This window comes from Myxocyprinus asiaticus, chromosome 2, assembly GCF_019703515.2.
Source record: "Myxocyprinus asiaticus isolate MX2 ecotype Aquarium Trade chromosome 2, UBuf_Myxa_2, whole genome shotgun sequence".
Classification (NCBI taxonomy): Eukaryota; Metazoa; Chordata; class Actinopteri; order Cypriniformes; family Catostomidae; genus Myxocyprinus; species Myxocyprinus asiaticus.
The window spans coordinates 6,795,324-6,817,791 of NC_059345.1; the positions used below are offsets into that span (position 1 = coordinate 6,795,324).

General features: G+C 36.2%; 1 protein-coding gene across 3 annotated transcripts in view; it reads left to right on the forward strand.

The window, feature by feature from the left end:
- Positions 1 to 22,468, forward strand: part of LOC127411900 (A disintegrin and metalloproteinase with thrombospondin motifs 7-like) — a 112,405-nt gene that overhangs the window by 79,872 nt on the left and 10,065 nt on the right. The window contains exons 20-24 of one of the 3 annotated variants that reach the window (XM_051647785.1): positions 1,280 to 1,432; positions 1,565 to 1,738; positions 2,370 to 2,516; positions 4,010 to 4,172; positions 20,503 to 22,008. In XM_051647785.1, coding sequence (XP_051503745.1) covers positions 1,280 to 1,432; positions 1,565 to 1,738; positions 2,370 to 2,516; positions 4,010 to 4,172; positions 20,503 to 20,555 — 690 coding nt within the window. In that variant the 3' untranslated portion in view covers positions 20,556 to 22,008. Of the gene's footprint in view, positions 1 to 1,279; positions 1,433 to 1,564; positions 1,739 to 2,369; positions 2,517 to 4,009; positions 4,173 to 5,750; positions 5,772 to 20,502; positions 22,009 to 22,468 lie in introns of those variants that run through there. The other 2 variants (XM_051647795.1, XM_051647776.1) reach the window with 2 other exon arrangements.

Below are 22,468 nucleotides of genomic sequence, written 5' to 3' on the forward strand. Positions count from 1 at the left end.
ATGGACATTAGGGATCACAGGGCCCCCTTATCGACTGACAGGATATGAATGCACACACATACAGGCCAGATTTCATACCATCTCGTGATTTACCCAGGTACGACATATTCCTGGATCAACATCCTTACTTTGGCCAGGAACAACATACTTTGTTTGAATATTATCAAACAATCATAGCCCTAACCCTATCCATACCCTTATGTACCCCTGAAATCACACGGAAATTATAGGGTTAGAGGAATAGTTCACCCTCTAACCTTATAGTTATAAAAATAAAAATTCTGTCAATTTACTCACCCTCAGGTCATTCCAAACCCATTGTCTTTCTTAGGTGGAATACAAAAAGAGATGTTGTTACAAATATTTTGGTCCATTTCTTTACAACAAGGGCAGTAGTGCCTCTTTTTAAAGTTTAAAAAAGGACCCAAAAGTATCATAAAAGTAGTCCATGCGAGTCTTGCGTGATTTTAGTGTTCTGAAGGCATGCAATAGAGAAAAAAAAAAGATTTGGCAGAACCCCCCCCCCCCCCCCCAAAACAAATCTTCATGTCTGTTGAGTGTTCATGAGCACTTTGAGAGACACCCTTCCCATTATCTGATCAAAAAAATCAAGTTTTACATTTTGATTTAAAAAATGCAAGACATTAACCGCATTTCCTTTCAGCTTCATGTCTCTTTTTAATAAATAACGAAGAGTGTATCAAGTATGCTTCAAAAGTACACTGAAACCTGCACGTGTCAGAATGAACTTTTTGTCATTATGCCTATGTTATTTTCTGTATGCTTTGCGTTAAAAAATATATAAAATAAAGAATCTTAATTGGGTGCATTTTTTTAGATATCCAAAATTTGAATAAATAAAAAGTAATACTGCTTTGCAGAGGCAATTTTGAAAGAATAGCTCAACCAAAAATAAAAAATAATGTCATCATTTATTCACCCTCCATTCGGAGAAAAGCACTTTAAAAGTTGTCCATATGACCTGTGTGCTACAGTATATTTCAAGTCTTCTGAAGCCACATGAAAGTTTTGTGTGAGGAACTGACTGAAATTTAAGTGTTGATTCACTCAAAATCTTTCCCTTTAACCATTTGAATATGTTTAGCATAAACATCTTTGTTTACGTAAGCACAGAGCAGCAAGCACACCTGACAGCATAATGACCAAGAGGAGAAGAAACTGCGCACAAACTAAATTGGTTCTTGCGTGTATTTGTCACCTGCTAGGATATGACCAGCCATTTATTCAAACTCTTAGTATAAAGTGCTTTGTATTGTAGTGCTCCACAAGTTGTGGGCTTGGTGCCATCTGGAGGTCAGTGTCCTGCAGCACTGGCAATGAATCAGACTGTGATTTAGCTACCAGACCCGTGCCAGCGCGCCGCTGCTACCTACGACCCTGCTCCGCATGGAAAATTGGAGAGTGGAGTAAAGTAAATCTGACTGTACTTAACCAAAACATACAGTAATGAATTTCTGATTTATAATGAATGATAAGACCATGATAGTTGCTACTCCACGTTATCCATTCACTAGACTAGCACTCTTATCTTCTTGTTTGAAAGTGCTCGAAGAATTGTGGTGGCGGCGTGAAACTGCGAGAGATTCAGTGTTATGACACACGAGATCAGAGGCCACTGCGGCCCTTCCACTGCCAGGCCACTTCTCTGAGACCACCTGCCCAAATGCCCTGTAACATCCACAGCTGTCTGGACTGGTACACTTCCTCTTGGGGACAGGTAAGATCTTTACCATTCAGCATCTGTTTTCCACTCTCCTCTCTTCAGCTGTGTGTTAGCCTTTCTTACACCATTTAATTGTGTTTCTTCAACTTCTAAAAAAGTAAAGTCTCATTAATTGTTTTTTTTAACACTCTCACTAGTTTATTTAATTTGTCTACTAACATTGTCCAACAGTGTATGTACATGCATCAAATTACAGACATTACACATCATTCAGAAATAAAATGACTCTTTGCTAAGGCTAATTTCATAGCTTTTTAGCAATTAAATAATATTTTCACTTTTTGTGTAATTTGGCAAAAATACATCTTGATTGGAAAGTATGGCCAAGAAAAATGTCCTGCTCACAAGTGATATTTGCATTGATTTTTCTTTGTTTTCTCCAAACATCACTTGTCTCATAATTCATCTCAAGCATACTCTTTACTGACACTTTCGTTGACTTTGTTAACAAGTACACTAACTTTTGAAAAAACTTTATTAGGGGCAAAATTGTTTGGTTTGGTGGAAATTACGCCACAGCTGTGGGACCTGAATTTTTGGAAAGTTGATAGAAATCATTATCACACAATACATTTTAAAGCATGAAAGTGCCTGAAGTTGACAAAATGCCTTGAAATGCCCGCAGTGTTCTGAGCTGTGTGGAGGTGGGGAGCAGCAGAGGCTGGTCACCTGCCCTGAAACTGGGAAATGTGATGGGGAGCTGCAGCCCAGCCACATTCAGACTTGCAACATCTATCCATGCAGCCAGTGGGTTACTGGATCCTGGGGTCAGGTAAAGAGCAAACACTTCAAGAAGTGTTCATACGTTCAGTTTTAGAGTTTTTGCATTTCATTTGAAGGATTAAGTACAGTATACTGTATATTAAATGGCTAAAGTCTGAAGAATGTACTTTCAGTGCCACTAGCGTCACTAAACGGAATTTCAAAAATAATCTCTGCTTTTTAAACAGATTCCAGAAAACTCACCTAGTCTTCCATTGGTTGTACAAACAGATAGTCCCGCCCCAAATGCATGCAATTGGTCAAGCCAGTGTTGCTATGTCTAGCTTGATGGGCCACTCAAACAAAGAGAGGAATATTTTAAAAGTGCCACAGAGCCACAGTGTTATACTTTTAGAAGAAATCAAACTACCAGTTGTCTCTGTTATCAGTTTTCATAGTTGTCTCTGCATATTAAAGCTGCACTATGTAACTTTGTGCTCTCTAGCAACATCTCTGGTTGAAACTTAAAATTGCAAACAATTTGCAGAAGAACACTTTACATCAGTCGTGTTTCAGCTCTGCTCTTCTGCTGGATGAATCTCATGATTTGAGCTTACCTGGACATCACCTGTGTGTGAATGTGACTGGGAGATATTCAGAGCCGCGGTCATAACATGCTATTTTCATGTTGATATGATGTTTTACTATTAAACATTTAAAACTGAACACTGAATATTACTTGCTTTGATTAAAAAACACTCCTATTTATAATTTTTGATTGAATTAATTTTATATCATACAGAACAGGTCACCTCAATCACTACCACTTACCGGTATATTTTTATATGATTTTCAAGTGTTTTATCTGCTATTAATGTTTGTATTGTACTACACTTATCGATTTAAGAGGTGATACTCATGATATGGCTGATACGAGTTCAATGGAAGACTTTATTATTTTTATATTACATTGTACAGCCTCAGTTGATAATGCAAGTGAACCGTAATTCTACAATAGCATATCTAGGCAATGCACACAATAACACCATAAAAACAGAAAACAAGGATTCTGTAATGATGGGGATAAAATATTCTTTATTAAACATGAAAATAAAATGCTTAAATATGCAATATAACAGTTACAAGAAGTCAGTTTCAGAAGTCATAAATATAAGTAAACATGTCACAGTAACTTCCACCGACAACATAGATACATCACGATTGGTTAACACACGAGTAATGTTCGATTCATACAAGCATGACAAGCAATATTAGCTTCAACAAACCTACCAGAAAACATATCCAAGCATTATAGCAGGTAAACAACTAACGGATAACAAATAAATCCATCAGACTGATTGTGACTGACTGAACTGAATGTAATACGTAATTGTGACGTAATATGGCTTCTTCAAAGACAGTCATCCGTTGTCAAAACATTGGATTAATTTGTTGATCAGAGCAGTCTGATGGAACATTATTGCAGGACCATTGGCCCAGAATGGATGGGTTACAGAAAATATCCTTGGTGTTTTAACAGATTTGTCTGTTTTATGTTGGCAGTGCTCAGTATCCTGTGGAGGAGGCGTTCAGCGCCGACTAGTCAAATGTGTCAACACTAAGGCTGAGCTGGAGGAAGAAAATGAGCATACAGATTGTGACCACGAACCCCGGCCAAAGAACACGCTCGAGTGTAACATTCATGAGTGTGACAGTGCCCCCTCTGGTGAGTGGAGCTTTGCGACCTAGCCACAGTATATATTTTCAACTGTTAGTATACATGCTCTGTCGAGAAGTCGTTTATGTTAATTCAGTTAATTCTTTTGGATTTCCACACATATAAAGACTTCTGCATATTGGGGGGATTCATTTTTTAAAGGAATATTTCGGGTAAAATACAAGTTAAGCTGTATTGGCAGCAGTTGTGGCATAATGCTGATTACCACAAAAACGAATTTTGACTCGTCCCTCCTTTTCTTTAAAAAAGAAAAATAATTGGTACAGAGATTTGTGTGTGACATGTTGGACATTCAGATTTCGTTTTTTGCCCCAGACTCTGTGTTTTGGGTGATGGGGCGGTCATCGACGTAGGTGACAAATACAAAAAAGATTGGGTTCTCACCAGTGCGATGATAGGCAGGCAGATTGTTTTAAATTCGGGAGTGGTGCGAGGAGATGAGAAGGGTGGCGGCCTTCAAAGAGGTAACATGTAGAAGGCTGGGGATATGGGATTCTTTTAATGGGAAATGGGGAAGATATTTGATGTTTTTGGGGGGCTCTCGGAGTGGGACTGTGGAGAGAAAGGTGTAGTTTTAGAATTGTATGTGTATGTGTATATATATATATATATATATGTGTGTGTGTGTGTGTGTGTGTGTGTGTACTTATGTATGACCACTGGGATGTTCATTTGGGGTTGGGTGGGGTTCTTGATTGGGGAGGGGTATTAGTGGGAGTTAAATGTTGATTCATTGTAGATATGTTTTGTTTCTCTTTGTCTTTAAAGAATCAATAAAAATGTTAATCATAAAAAAAAATCAATGGAAGTGAATGGGGCCAATTTTTTGAGGGTTTATAGGCAAAAATGTGAATCTTATAATTTTATAAAAGCACTTACATGAATTCTTCTGTTAAAACGTGTGCATTATTTGAGCTGTAAAGTTGTTTAAATCATTGTTTTTGCGACGGACAACAGTTCCGCGTTATGTCGTCACAGATAAAGTCAAAATCAAAATCACTAAAATCATGTTAACAAGCATATTGTTTACATCTTATGTCTATATTTTTAAAATGTTAGTATTTAAGTATTTAACATTTACAGATTGGCCCCATTCACTCACTGTAACCCAGAATTGGGCTTTTTTTTTTTTTCTTTTTTTTTTTTGTAAAGAAAAGGAGTGATTAAAATGATTTTTTGTGGTAATCAATATTATGCCACAAATGCTGTTGATTGAGCTTAACTTGTATTGAACCCGTAATATTACTTTTTAAGGCTACTAAATTCACCTTGCAGATGATTCTCATAATGCTGTAATGGGTTCATATTGAATTTAATTTACATTTCAGGCAAGTATGGGTTTGAAGCATTTGTGAGATATTTCAGTTTAATGTTAGAATATTACTGTTATGTAAATCTGACGGGAGATCAATGACAATGATAAGAAACAATGAAAGGGAAAATGAGTTGTCACAGCTATGAAAACTAGAATGTATTCAATGTATTCCTTGAATAACGAATTCAATATGTTCAACATAATGACAAAAATTAATCAAGGTTTTAACTTGATTGAAAATATCAATTAAGTTTCCTAAAGGAGGTACTTTTCTGTGGCTTGGACAACCTAATGGGTTAAAATGATCGTGTTTGCAAGAATAGCTTGGAACTTTGGTGAGTATGCTGTATCCTATACTGTACAAGCTATGAGGTACGTGGGAGTTTTTACACCCTTGCGTTGTGATTGACAGGATTAGATGGACATGCTATTCCTGAACTTTCAAATCTATTAGAAAATTCACTTTTCCCTGTAATAGCTACATGTATAGAAAGGTCCATATAGTGCTATACCTTCAGACTGGTTTGGCATGAGTATTGCCATTTGAGCGTGGCTTTGACAGAACGTCTGTTCTTCCATTCACTGAACCGTGCATCCCTTTCATCGCTGCTCTTTTTGTCATGGGCCACTGAGGATTGAAGAAAGAGGTGTGTGTTGCTTTACAATACACCAGACAATTATTATTTTGATTCAAAAAGAGAACAACACAGCCCTTTAACATGAGCAATATGAAATTTCTGATGGATAAGACAGGAGTTTGCAGTGCCACATAATACAAGATGGTTTTACCTCCCAGAAAAAGCCCATATAGGTCACACTTTATAATAACTAAACAAAGGTTTCATATAGCATTAGTTTATAGCTAATTGATCATCTATAAATTATTGTTCTAACAGGGGTAATACATTAATAGGCTATATAGAATTAATATGCTATCCTTTTACTGTGCAAATGATTTATTATTGTTTATTAAGTTCCGATATAAGCAGTTTAATAATGATTTTTCATACTTAGTAAACAGCTTATTAACCACGCGTAACTAATGTATTCCAGTTGATGCAAACCAGTGGTAAAGAAGTGTTTATGGAACCATAAAGAAGGCATACATTCATACAGTAGTTAATTAAGAAATTATATATACATTTATATATGTAATGCACTGGATATGCATTTATGCTTTTCATGTTTTAACAGCGGTTTTAGAAATGCTTACTATTACAGTATTAATTATTAATAAAGGTCGTAATAAAGCAATGACTAATTGCTAGCTAAGTATTTTGCTTGACCTACTCTGAATTGAGAACTGTACAGTATATGCATAATTAAATATTTATTAATGATCCATTACTCTTAAAATAGTTTACTAAGGATGAAAAACCACAAATCCTGTTGTTTAAAAAAAATATATATATATATTTTATAGTTAATATTCGTTAATCAATTAATGTTTTTTCTGTAGCATTTTTACAGTCTTTTACCGTTAAAATTACAGACATTACACATCAATCTTATTATAAATGAACCTAGAGAATAATACATTGTTTGCTACAGTAAATTTGTATGCACTCTATTAATATATTAACAATGTAGGAATGAGACATAAATAATGAATTAACAATTAACTAATGCTTAACAAATACTTTATATCTTGTATTTATTATAAAGTGTTACCGCTAATACTGTATAAAGTTTTGAACTCAAAAATGTTATTGAGGTTGTTTTTAGTACATTCATTGTACCAAAGTTGTATATAGTATGCAAGTATACACTACCAGTCAAAAGTGATTGAAGTGAAGTTAGTTTTTTAGACACATATAAACTCTGCCTCTTAAAGAATGTCAAAAATGTTTATTATTATTTTTATTATTATTATTATTTTAATTAATGAGCTGGACCTGAAAGGAAAGAACTTTTATTATCCTAAAATGTGGAAAATAGTCATAATAAAGTGTGTCCAGCTGGTGTCATAGTGTCGAAACGTTTAACTGGCAGGTGTACATGCATTACCTTGAGGAATATTTCACTCAAAAATGTCATTCTTCTGTCATTATTTACTCACTTTCATGTTTTTACAAACCCATATGACTTACTGTCTTTTTTGGTGCACAAAGGGAGATGTTAGACAGTGTTGTAGCCTCAGTCACCATTCACTTCCATTGCATCTTTTTTTTTTTTTTTTTTGTTCCATACAACAGAATTGAATGGTGACTGAGACTAACATTCTGCCTGACATCTCCTTTTGTGTTCCATATAACTTTTTTTATTTTTATATTTTTATTTTTATTTGTTTTAAGTCATATGGGTTTGAAACAACTTTTTCATATTTGGGGTAAGAAAACTGCCACCATCTTTTGACACCATCATGTGTTTGTACAGAATTTCAGACATTTCTTTCTTCCTCATGTGAAATGTTCTGCCAGGGCTGTGATGTGCTCATACAGAGAAAATTTCTTTGGCTCCGTGTGTTAATCCAAATGTGATTTGTGATGAGCACTTTGGTGGTATATGTGTTTAATTCCTTACTGCTGAAAAACAAATTCCAGGAAGTCCATCCATATTTCATTAATTTGGGGAAAGCGATGTTTGCTCAGTCATTTCACTCCAGCGAAGGGCCACTTAAGGAGACTTCATGATTACTAGTGGAGTGCAATGACTTGCTTTTTATTTCCAAAATAATGGCACCATTTTAATATTGTTTGGGCAAACACTTTCTGGATGGGCTGCTGTTGGTACTGACTGCAGTTCTTCAACTCATCTCTTATCTACCCATCTTTGGAACAACATTGGTGCAAATCTAGGATGGAACTATTAAGCACAATCCACAAACTACAATAAAACATTTTCTTAATCAGTATTTTGTCTTGTTTTTCCAGTAAAAACAAAACATTTAAATCTCTTTTAAACAAGACAAAATTCCTCGAAGCAAAATGACATAATTTTATCATTATATTTTAATATTATGTCTTGTTTTCAGAAAAATCTTACAAAATGTAGTGAGGTCTATGCTTAAAACAAGAAAAACTATTTAACAATTGGGTAAAAAAAAATAAACTAAATTAAATGGTGAAAACAAGTTGACACATTGGCATTTTTTTAAAACACTTACAAAAATGTACAAAGGTTTACGCTTAAAACAAGATAAAAAAAAATTGGCAATATGGTAAGAAAAAAACTTAATTCAAAGGGGAAACAAGTTTATTTTACTTACCTTATTGGCAATTTTTCTTCTTCTTCTTGTTTAAAACATAAATCTAACAACATTTACAAAGGTTTACACTTAAAACAAGATAAAATATTTGACAATATGGTATTAAAAAAATAAATAAATACAATTAATTCAAAGGGAAAACAAGTATTTTTCTTACCCCACTGACAATTTTTTTTTCTTCTTGTTTTAAACATAAATCAAACAAAATCTGCAAAGGTTTACGCTTAAAACAACATAAAATATTTGACAATAGGGTTTGAAAAATAAACCTAATTCAAAGGGAAAATAAGTCTATTTTTCTTCCCTCACTGGAATTTTTTTTTTCTTGTTTTGAACATAAATCCAATAAACTCTACAAAGGTTTACACTTAAAACAAGATAAAATATTTGCCAATATGGAATGAAAAATATCCTTAATTCAAAGGAAAAACAAGTTTATTTTACTTACCCCATTGACAAATAATTTGCTCCCCCTCGTTTTAAGGAAAAGAAGAAAAAAAAAAAAAAAAAAAACACCCTAAATTATCATTTTGCTTCTCAGGTAAATTTATTTTGTTTTAAGGAGGTTTCTACTCATCTCCTGTACTAGTGGAGGAGGGAATGTCTGGCCAGAGCCACAGAAAGGCTGCCCACCTCCCTGTTTTAGTAATTACAGACAAGATAGCTGAATCAATATCTGCCAATAGCTGAATCAGATGAGTTACTATGGGCTTACCATGTAAACACTGTTTTTTATTTTGGGGCTTTACACCTTTATTGTGTATAGGACAGCATAGAGAGACAGAAAAGAAGGGAAGTGAATTTGGAACATAACATCAGTTAAGATACTGCATACCTACAGTCCACTCACTAACCATCTGCATAATGCAAATAAAACTGGAAAACACTTCTCTCTTAGTCTAGTAAGTGCTATTCTGATTGGCTGGTTTGAAGCAACTTCCGCAAGTAAGGACACACAGATTTTTAATATCAGTCCGTCTGAAACAGAGTGTTTACAAGGCATTGGGTTAACACAACGAGCGCTTTTGAGGATGAAATTATCCCTGGATTTGCTGAAGTTTGTCGGGTTAGTGGTTTTTGAAAGATATTCAGAATTTTGTTTGAGGCACGTAGCAGCAAGTTATGAGAAGGACAGTATATTCTGATTTTTTTTCTTACTCATGTTTTTTAAATAGTCTGCATTTCTTTTTTGTACTTTACTAAATTGCGACAGATTTTATAAAAAATAGTAATTTAATAGAAACCATTTGACTTGAATGTTAAAATGAAAAAGTAATAATGTGTGTAGTGTAATTTCTGTTCCATTAGTGGCACTAAACGGAATTGTAAAAAAAATAAAGAAAAAAAGATTGTTTTCAAACAGATTTCCCAAACACTCCTACTAGCTCATCCTCCATTGTTTGGACAAACTAAATACCTTATTGTGGGTATTTCCACCTTAAATTAACAGTTAACATGTTGGGCTGCTCAGACAAACAGAATGCTGCTTTGAAAGACCCACAGAGCCACAGTATTTACACTGTTCAGGAATTCAGCCTACTTGACTTAGTTATAGTTGACTTTGAACATTAAACTTGGATAGGAGAAGGTACAGTGGCAAGAAAAGGTATGTAAACCCTTTGGAATTAGCTGGTTTTCTGCATTAATTGGTCATAAAATGTGATCTCATATTCATCAAAGTCACAAGTATAGACAAACACAATGTGCTTAAGCTAACAACACACAAACAATTATAATCTTTCATGTCTTTATTGAACACACCCCACTAAACATTCACAGTGCTGTGGAAAAAGTGAACCCTTGAATTTAATAAATGGTTGATCCTCCTTTGGCAGCGATAACATCAAACAAGTGTTTCCGGTAGCTGCGGATTAGACCTGCACAATGTTCAGAAGGAATTTTGGACCATTCTTCCTTACAGAACTGCTTCAGCCATATTATTAGGAAGTCTGGTGTGAATGGCTCTCTTGAGGTCATTCCACAGCATCTCTATTGGGTTAAGGTCTGGGCTCTGACTGGGCCACTCCAAAAGGTGGATTTTCTTTTTTTGAAGCCATTCTGTTGAAGATTTACTTTGATGCTTAGGGTCATTGTCCTGCTGCATAACCCATCTTCTACTGAGTTGGCACACAGCCACCCTGATATCATCCTGTAGGATATCTTGATAAACTTGGGAATTAATTTTTCCCTCGATGATGGCAAGCAGTCCAGGCCCCAAAGTGGCAAAGCAGCCCCAAATCATGATGCTTCCTCCATCGTACTTCGCTGTTGGGATGTTGTTTTCATGTTGGTATGTGGTGCCCTTTTTATGCCATTCGTAATGCTGCATGTTCTTCCCAAACAATTCAACATTAGTTTCATCAGTACAGTAAATTTTCTCAGTAGCATTGTTGAGTGTCAAGGTGGTCTTTGACAAACTTCTGGTGTGTAGCAATGTTTTTGTTGGAGAGCAGTGGCTTCCTTCGTGGTGTCCTGCCATGGACACAATGCCTGTTTAATGTTTTCTGTATAGTAGACTCATGAACGGAGATGTTAACTAGTTCCAGTTGTTCCTTCAAGTCTTTAGCTGTCACTCTAGGGTTATTTTTTACCTCCATTGAGCATTCTCTGTTGTGCCCTTTGAGTCATCTTGGCTGGACGTCCACTTCTGGGGAGAGTATCCACAGTACTAAATTGTCTCCAATTGTAGACAATTTGTCTAACTGTGGACAAATGAATATCTAAGCTCATCGAGATAACTTTGTAACCCTTTCCAGCTTTGTGCAAAGCAACAATTCTTGACCGTCTTCTGAGATCTCTATTTTTGTGAGGCATGGTCCACATCAGCAGATGCTATTTGTGAATAGCAAGCTTCATAATGTTTGAATGCTCATTGTTTCATTAATTGGATGCCAGGTTTGCCAACTCCTGACTCTAATTAGCTTTTGTTGATTGTCATTAGCCTAGGGGTTCACATGCTTTTTCTAACCTACACTTTGAATGTTTGAATGATGTATTCAATATGTACAAGGACAATACAGTAATTTGTGTGTTATTAGTTCAAACAGATTGTGTTGGTTCATTATTGTGACTTAGATGAAGATCAAACCAGATTTTAAGACAAATTTATACATAAATGCTGGTAATTCCAAAGGGTTTACATACTTTTTCTTGCCACTGTATTTTTATCACGGAAAGGAAGAAGAAAAAAAAGCGCTTCACTTATAATGGTTAGGTTGGTTGATAATTCAAGCTAGTCTGGGTGGTTCGTAGCCTTCCACCACAACACTCGATACTTGACTTCAACAGAAGACATTTTTTTGGAAAGACTTCAGAAGAGGACTTCCATAATTGGTAGCATACTGTTTATCTGTGAAATAATGGGCTACTTGACCCAACTGCCAAAAACCTGGCTCTTTTGGCTCAGAGATGTTGAGACCATTTGTCATGGTGTGAGTCTTTTGTGATGTTGAGAGAAAGTTTTTGGATCACTGTTTTTTTTTTTTTTTTTTTGGTGCTGTTTGTGATGAAGAATGCTCTTGGAGCGTGGATGTCCCCACAACATTTGTAAATCACGGCGGCCCCAAGGGCTATTATATAATTGGGCTATTATATTACTGTTTTTCCTTCGCCTCAGATACTAACCTCTCTTGGCAAAGCATACTGCTCAGCACGGATTTCATTAACGTTCACAGACTTTTGGATGTTGAGAGAGGTCTTGCATAACTGTTTGGAATGAGTTATTTTGGTGCCGTCCAAACTCATGGATTTCCGTGCCAATTTGACTGGAGTCACCTGCTACTAGCTTGTGGTAGTTTTAATGAGAGCTGTTGTTAAGTCTCTTCTGTAACTCTAGAGGAGACAATATGAGATTACTAAGGCTTTTTTCTCAGGAGAAAAATCTGAGAAGCTGGAGATGTTGGCAAAAGTCTACATTTTGTTCTTCCTGTAAGCTTATTGCTAGGAGATACAATTGAGATAATAAAGAGAGATATTTGGACAAGGTTTGATGTCTCAGTGAAGTTTTTGATTGCCTCTTCTCAACTCATTTGGTTTGCAAACTGAATGAGTTATTGAAAATAAACACAAACTACATTTCCTGTGTCCTCAGCATTGTTTAAGGGAAACTCTTCTTACAGGATGTTGGGGAGGTTCTTGTGACTTCAGAGTTCAAACCAGATAAATGAGCCCTGTCCCAGCTGAAGGCCACTCACTGGCCACTTTCTCGTGGAATTAATCATGTAAATACAGGAAGCACATGTGTGTGTGTGTGTTTGTGTGTGTGTGTAAGTGTGTGTGTCTGAGTTCCCTGTCTTTCGTTAGCTCACACACACTGTGCTTTTCATTTCAATTGAGTTGGTTGTAATTAGAGGTTATGGTCTGTTCATGTCATTGACAGCTTAACAATAATCTGATAATATCTGAAACAATAATAGATGGTTATATTGACAGTTTATGTGTATGACTGAATGAGTTGTAATCAGAGGTTTATGCTTAATGACTACTAATTGACGGTTATAGTGAATATTTTGTTGTATAGTAGTTAAGCTCTCTTATACAGGGTACCCATGTTTATGGAAAGCCTAGAAATGGAATTGTAAAATTTCCAGTAGGGCTGGGTATGGATACAGATTTCCCAAAAAGATTCTGATTCACAGGCTCTTGATTCGATTTTTATTCATTTCAGTATATTTCAGTTATAATGCCCATTTTGCTTACACATGAAAGAAATATTTTCTCAGCTAATGCTGTTACCTATACAGGGGACCTTCTAACTTGGTACATGTAACTATATACAGTATTATGCAAAAGTTTTAGGCACATAAGATGTTTCACAAAAGCATTTGTCTTAAGATGGTTATTTATATCTTCAGCTTTAGTGTGTCAATAGGAAATGTAAATGTTAGACTCCCAAACATTACTTTTGCACATAGAAAAGATTAGAATAGAAGAACAGGGAGCCCTACAACAGATGGCATGGACCCCACAAAGCCCCCCACTGAACATCGTGTCAGTCTGAGATTACATAAAGAGACAGAAGCAGTTGAGACAGCCTAAATAGATAGAAGAACTGTGGCAAATTCTCCAAGAAGCTTGGAACATCCTATCTGCCAACAACCAAGAAAAACTGTGTCCAGGTGTACCTAGGAGAATTGGTGCTGTTTTAAAGGCAAAGGTGATCACACCGAATATTGATTTAGCTCTTTTATGTTTACTGGACTTTATATGACATTAAGTGATAAATGAAAACTATTTATGGCATTATTTTTGAAAACATCCTCACTATGCAACATTTTTCACAAGTGCCTAAAACTTTTGTACAGTACTGTATATATATACAGTAGTTACATGTTTATTGTTTGCATGCATAATTTGTACTATTTACAAGTATTTACACTGAATTGTAGAACATGTGCTAAAACAGTACTGTCTCTTTAAGAATAGTGGCAGTTCAGCAAGTGTCTCACAGAAGTGTTTCAGTTGAGCGCTGTGGCAGGGAGGAGGGCGGGGCCAGGTCATGATGCTGCACACCCGGCCCCTAATCAGGCTAATCAAGCCCTTGAGAGGGATAAAGGCGACCGGAGGCGGCAGTTCGAGGAGGAGAGAGTTACGGGTAGCTGCCCCGCATGTGTTTATGTTTGTGTCTTTTTGTTTTACTAAAAGATTATTTATATTGTCAAGCTGGTTCTCGCCTCCTCCTTTCCACTGAACTTTGTTACACTGGTGCCGAAACCCAGAAAGGAGGAGGCGAGAACCAGCTTGACAATATAAATAATCTTTTAATAAAATAAAATGACACAAACATAAACACATGCAGGGCTGCTGCCCGTAACTCTCTCTCCCTCGAAATGCCGCCTCCAGTCGCCTTTATCCCTCTCGAGGGCTTGATTAGCCTGATTAGGGGCCGAGTGTGCAGCATCACGACCCGGCCCCGCCCTCCTCCCTGCCACAAGCGCATATTAATGAGAGTGGAGTCACACGGGTGATACTACTCAACCACTGGTAAGTGAAATCTGAAAAAATTAGCCAGTAGGGCAGGACGATAAAACAAACGTATTATTTATCTGTTAAAAAAATTAAAAAAAAAAATGATAAATTTTTGAGTAATTTTCAATATTTAGCTTATGTTCTATCTAGACGATCAGGTGCATGTCGCTAAAAATGTAAACAATTCAACAAATTTATACACGCAACTATCTAACTGAATTTTGTGAAGTATTAGCTGGCTAGCGGCTACCTAGCCCTGCTATCATGTAAACAGTAAAGAGGCTAGTTAGCTGCTAGCTATCTGGCTAATATGATATCATTGTGTACTTAACAAAACAGCTCAATGAAAAACTGACAATGTAAAACAGCTTTGGACTCATCACAATAGCAACTGTGACATCAACACCATTGCAGTTTATTCATGTACTATTTAGTCAAACGTGTTTTCATGATCCATAATGCTATCATGTCTGCTAATTTTTTGACAAAGGAAAGAAAGTTTTTCAGTGGACATATGACATTTATTTTACAGCAGTTTGTGGGTTATGTAGCTGACAGGTGTTGGGCCAAAACCAGGAAGAAGTACGTTGTTGGAAAAGTAAAAATAAATGACCATGAATAGAGTCAAACATCTGCTGGAGACGTCCGCTGAAGTATACTTCTTAAACTTTAAATTAAAATGTAGCTTACCCTGTGGACATTACTTGTAAACAATGTTATGTTTACATTCATTCTTGAGGTCTAACAAACATGTGGAATGCATTTCCTTCCCCATTAATGGTATTAAATGTATAGTGTGATAAAAATTGATATTGAATGATATGAAAAAAATATATATATTGTGATAATATATTTGGTCATATCGCCCAGCCCTACCAGCCACTGGCTAGTCACAGACAGTTTTAGTCACATAGAGTGAAATTTGGTCGCTAATGAGAATGATTTACTCGAAGCATTCTAAAAGCTAGAACCGTTTCTGGTACTAAAGCAATACCTACATTCCTCATACGATAACAGAGGCCAGAGTTTTCTTGATTTGAGCAGCACCAGCAACCTTGTTCCAAGTGCTCATATCACAACACAATCCGTCCTCTAGTCTAGTGCCTCTAGTGATGGCAGCCCTATATATGTATACACAAATTTTTCCCTCCTCTGCAAATTGGAGTATCCATTTAAAAAAAAATTTATTCCCTTTTCTCCCCAGTTTGGCATGCCCAATTCCCACTACCTAGTAGATCCTCATGGTGGCGCAGTTACTCACCTCAATCCGGGTGGCGGAGGACAAGTCTCAGTTGCCTCCGCTTCTGAGACCGTCGATCTGCGCATCTTATCACGTGGCTTGTTGAGCATGATGCCGCGGAGACTCACAGCATGTGGAGGCTCATGCTACTCTCCGTGTGTAAAAACGCTGACTACCATAACTGGAGTCGCAAGTTCAAATCCAGGGCGTGCTGAGTGACTCCAGCCAGGTCTCCTAAGCAACCAAATTGGCCCTGTTGCTAGGGAGGGTAGAGTCACATGGGGTAACCTCCTCGTGGTCGCTATAATGTGGTTCTCGCTCTCGGTGGGGCGCGTGGTGAGTTGTGCGTGGATGCCGAGGAGAATAGCGTGAAGCCTCCACATGCGGTATGTCTCCGCGGTAACACGCTCAACAAGCCACGTGATAAGATGCTCGGATTGACGGTCTCAGACACGGAGGCAACTGAGATTCATCCTCCGCCACCCAGATTGAGGCGAGTCACTACGCCACCACAAGGACCTAGAGCGCATTGGGAATTGGGCATACCAAATTGGGGAGAAAAAGGGGAGAAAAAAAATTATGAATATGAGATTTTCTAGTTATGCTCAGCTCTAAAATATTTCTTGTGTTTTTTTTAAGTACACTTACTGTATTTTCCTTGCAGTAAACAATTTGCTGTAAATAACACATCCTGTGAATGAATGAACCCTGGAAGAGTCATGAATGAGCAGAATGCAGTCATGTGAGTGTAGTGACCTGACAAGAAATACACTATATGACCAAAAGATTGTGGACACCCCCTTCTAATTATCAAATTTGGTTACTCCATTAAATCCAGTAAAGAAAAATCTTAATGTTTCTTTATGTAATGACTTGGGCTTTGTGTGCTTCCAAATTTGTGGCAACTGTCTGGGGATAGCCCTTTTCTGTTCCAGCATGACAATGCCCCTGTGAACAAAGTGAGGTCCGTAAAGAAATGGTTTACTGTGTCTAGCGTAGAAGAAATTGACTGGCCTTCACAAAGCCCAGACCTGAACCCCACTGATCACTTTTGGGGTGAACTGGAACAGCAACTGTAAGTCAGGCCCCATCGACCAACATCAGTTCCTGACCTCCCTGATAGCCTTGTGACTGAATGAGAGCAAATCCCTGCAGACATGTTACAACATACAGTATAACGGAAAGCCTTCCCAAAAGAGTGGAAGCTGTTATAACAGCAAAGGGGGGAATTGATGCCTAAGGTTTTGAAATCAAATGTTCATCAAGCACATATGGTGTCCACAAACTTTTGGCCATATAGTGTAACAGCTTTTACAGGCAATGATAAAGAAGGGACATGCAGTGAGTTTTACTGGTAGACTACTTTCAGGGACAAATTTATGAACAGATTTATATAAGATGCAAATTATTCAGTGAAGTTATAAAGGTCGAAGGTCTCGCACGCAGCAAATTCTGCTGTTACCTTTTTATTCCAGGTGTTCCTGTGTGGTATTGCTGCTTGTTTGCTTGCCATCCATCCATCTTCAAGATTTCAATTTACCCTATTTCCACTCATACCATGAGAGTCACTTAAACTAAAGGACATGCGTGTTAATGCATGAAACATTGCATACTTCCATAAAAATATATACAATATATACAGTATATGCCATGTTCTCATGTTCTTTATAAAGCTTCTTATAATGCTCTTTGGTTTGCATGCAACACTTTCAGTGTCCCAATTTGTATGAAAGCAATGTTTAAACATGAGGTCCTTGGATCCTTTGAGCTCAAGGGCTTTGAGATTTCATCTAGAGTGATAATGCAACGTCACTTCTCCCACTATGTGCCTTTAAACAGAGTGGCAGTGTGGGAAGGAAAGGGTCTGCTGGGGTTATGATGAGGGAGGGTTAGGCGTGTGATCCCAGTGCAGCTGGAGCCCCACTGACCCCACTGATGTCAACAAACCCTGTGATCCAGCAGCATGTCATGTTAAGACAAAACGAGCACTGACATGTGAATGAATCCTTCTGTTAGACATCTATAAGTGGAATTCAAATGAAATGCAATGGAAATTCATTCAATTTCTGCAATAGTTTGTTTCTGTGGAGATTTTTGCAGTAAAGCATTTCTTTAATGTTTGTCTCTTTTTAAACTTCTTTATACTGCTGTTGTCACTATTAGCAAGGCTACCTTTAGAAAACGCTTTTAATCAACCTTTTGCTGGACGACCATTAAAGGAATAGTTCACCCAAAAATGAAAATACTGTAATCATTTACTCACCTTCATGTTGTTCCAAACCCGTATGACTTTCTATCTTCTGTGGAACACAAAAGGAGATGTTAGGCAGAGCGTTAGCCTCAGTTACCATTCACTTCCATTGTGTGTGTGTGGGGTGGGGGGGGCTTACACTCCTAACCTCTCCTTTTGTGTTCTGCGGAAGAAAACAAAGTCATATAGGTTTGGAACAACATAAGCATGAATAAACGATGACAGAATATTCATTTTCACTAAGCTGTCCCTTTAAGTAACCTCAGCAGTGTATTATGTGTTATAAATGGTATTCTAAGAGAAAATATTTTTCTTCATGCATTCAGACAAGAAAAACCATGCCCAACAAAGGTAAACATGTGTTCTCTTAAACAGACACTAGTTTTATAAAGACTAGAGATATTCTGAGGCCATGATAGCAATATATGTTGAGAAGTTTCCCCCAATACTATGTAAAGTGCTTTGAGTGCCTATAAAAGTGCTGAATAAATGTAAGGAATTATTATTATATATGGCAATTTAAAGGAATAGTTCCCTCAAAAATGAAGTTCTATCATTGTTTACTCGCCCTCATGTCATTCTGATCTACTTTTCCTCCATGGAACATAAATTCTGTGGATGATATTTCACAGAATGTCCGATCAGCTCTTTTCCATACAACTGAAGTGGATGGTGACTGGGGCTGTTGAGCTCCAAAAATGACAAAAAGCATCATAAAAGTACTACAAAGTTGTCCATATGACTGCTATATTCTATTTTACGAGTCTTCTGAAGCCATATGATGGTTTTATATGAGAAACAGACCACTCATTGGCACTTTTTAGTACTTTTATGGTACTTTGTTTGTCATTTTTGGAGCTCGACAGCCCCAGTCCTCATTCACTTCCATTGTATAGAAAAAGAGCAGACAGGATATTAACCAAAATATCTTCTTTTTTTTTTTTTTTTATCTTACATTGAAGAAAGAAAATCATACAGGTTTGGTAAGACATGAAAGTGAGTAAATGATGACAGAATCTTTATTTTTGTGTGAACATTCCCTTTAATCTCTCACAGAAAATAAAGGCCCTGAGTTTGTGGCATGTCTAACTTAGTATTTTTTCTCATTTGGTATCACCACAAAACCTACCAGAAATATTTTTTCAAACTTTAACATAAAGTGGCGGATTGTTTCAGGTCTCGAGGTGTTATAAGAACATCAGTTTTGGAGTTTGGTAGGGCATACATGATTGCTGAATCAATATATTGATTTGTTTGTAGGTTTTCTGTAGCAATCATTGCAAAAACAATAAATAAGTAAGAACTGAAGTTCGTTCCAGGATTTGCTATTGGAATCAAGCCCTTTTATGGTAGGACTAGAATAACAGAAGTTTAATTTAGCTGGACCGTCAAGGCTCCTGGAAGCCAAATTCATCAGCATGCTGAAGCTATCCTCACCCTCACCTCATGTTACCTTCTTTTTTCAAGCTCCCCCCACCTCTCATTTCATTAACTTTTTAGCTCAAAATCCCACATTCTTCAAATGATTGAAAATGAGTGCATGATCACAACACTCTGATTAGAAGTAGGAAGGGGGTTTGCCACCTGATTTCATCAGGAGAACCTTTAAAGTTCCACAAAGAACCTTTTATTCTCTAGTTCTTTAGAAAACCATCAATGTACTGGAGCGTTAACGGGATAGTTCGCCCAGAAATGAAAAGTCATTATTTACTCTCTCATTTCGTTCCAAACCCGAATGCGAATATATTTTCAGTGGAACATAAAAGTAGACATTTTTGAAGAATCTTTACAAAGCTCTTTCCATGCAATGGTTCATAGTAATAATTTCTGTCAGGCTTCAAAAAGGAGCCTCATGGGCTATATTCTCTTTGAAACCATAAGACAGTTTTGTGTGACCATAAATGTCTGAAATTGAAGTTATTATACATTGATAATCTAGTGATGTTTAACCATTTATTATGTTTTTTTTTTCTTTTTGGATCTTGACAAATGTGGTCATTATGAACTGTTGTTAAATGGAAAGTGCTGTGTAAGATTCTTAAAAAAACAAAAGAATTGTGTTTCACAAAAAAAAAAAAAAAAAAAAAAAACAGCTTATGGGATTTGGCATGACATGAGGGTGAGTAATTAATAAAGCTGTCAAAACGCGTTAACGATTAATTTAAATGATGGATAAAGGACGTATTAACATTATTTGATGTACAAAACAAGCTCAGATGGGACTTGTGATAGAAATCAAGTATTTTTCAGCCTATGTAAGGTGCATTTTAATTACTACAGAAGCATGTCAAGTCTTAAATATCACAAAAATGCAGAATGAGACGTTTTTGTCTGCAGGCGCTTTTCATGTGGAGTTCAAAGTGGCGCTTGATGCTGATGCCCTGATGTGAATCATGAACATGGCTTCACGATTGCTGTAGCAAAGTGGATAGCCACAGTCTGCCGGCTGATTTATATTGTGGAGGATGAGAGTTTAAGAGATTTAATGCCATTAGCAATAAATATGCAACCTATGGGGAGAATAGTTCTTTCAATTAGTCAAACTCCCACTAAGACTTTGGGAAACGTTTAATGTTTCTTGAATTGGTGATATTTTACGGCATTTCTATCTTTATACTGTAGAAGGCTTTGTTTGGAAAATGTTAATAAAGCATTATATTGTTCAATATTGTTTTGTTTTCTTTCCTAAGAAGGAAATAAATGCATTTTGAAGTATATCTGGAGTCAAATTTCAGCACTTCAAAATCTGCGATTAATCGCAATTAACTACATAAATTATGCGATTAATCGTGATTAAATATGTTAATATGTTAATCGACTGGCAGCACTAGTAAATAATGAGATAATTTTTCATTTTAGGGTGAACTGTTCCTTTATGGAAGCCATATGCCAATGTGCTGAACAATAAGATGACATCAATAACTTTTTTTAAACCTCCAAAGAACCATATAGCTCATTCAAAAACACATATGCTTTGAAAAACAGGGAAAGTAATTTAAAATGACTGCTACCCTAATTACAGCTGACAAACTATGACCAAAATTCCATGATTTACCTGTGGCATTTCATTATAGATAACCACAAAAATGATTATTTTTCAATTTCACAGTGCCTGATATTGAAAAAGAAATATGACTACACCTTTAATGATCAGTGTCCTTAACTGCCCTGCTTGGAAATATTTATCCATAGCTGTTGAGGGAAAGGAAAAAATATTATCAGGCTCCAGATGGAATTTTTGACTTTGCAGTTTTATATTCTGGAGTGACATTTTAACATACGGATAATACCATTGAGTATCTTTAATATGTTTTGCTGTACAGCCATTCATCATCATATATACAGTACTTCTGTGTTATACATTTGTTTGTATTTTGTTAATTTGATTTTATTGCTTCACATCAGTGGCATTATTAGTGAGTGTATTTTTTATTTTATCAGAATTTTGTCTCGTTTTTAAAGTTAAAATGTATTTTTAAACAAGATACGTTTACTTTAAAAGCAAAAGTGCACATTATATTAAGACTTGGGAATATGTAGACATAAGAGAATTTGTCTTGAGTTAAGTTTATTTTACTTACCCCATTGGCGAATAAATGTTTTTTTCTTGCATTAAACATAAATAAAATACATTGAGCCTTTTTAAGAATGTTTGGATATCTTTATTGGACAACAGTACAAAAATTCAGATTAAAGGAATGTTCCGGGTTTAAAACAAGATCAATTAACAGCATTTGTGGCATAATGTTGATTTCTACAAAAAATAATTTTGACTTGCTCCTCATGTATTTAAAAAAACAAAACAATTGTCATTACAGGAAGGCACTTACAATGGAAGTGAATGGGGCCAGTCCAGGAACTTAAAATACTCACTGTTTCAAAAGTATAGGCACAAGACGTAAACATCATACATGTTAACAATGATTTTAGTGTGATAAAATCACTTGCTAACCTTATCGGTGTAAAGTTATATCCAATATAAAAACTTCATTTTCATAAAAATGAAACATTCTAATCTCAGTATTGGATATAACTTTACACCGATAAGGTTAGTAAGCGATATTATCACACTAGAATCATGTTAACATGTATGATGTTTACGTCTTGTGCCTATACTTTTAAAATGATGTTTATTTTAATGTTTATGGACTGGCCCCATTCACTTCCATTGTAAGTGCCTTAATGTACCCGTGATTTTTACTTGCCTTTTTATAAACAAGGAGTGGGACAATTGTTATTTTTTTTTTTTTTTTTTGTGGTAATACTAAACATTACCCGAAACATTCCTTTAAGAAAACTATTT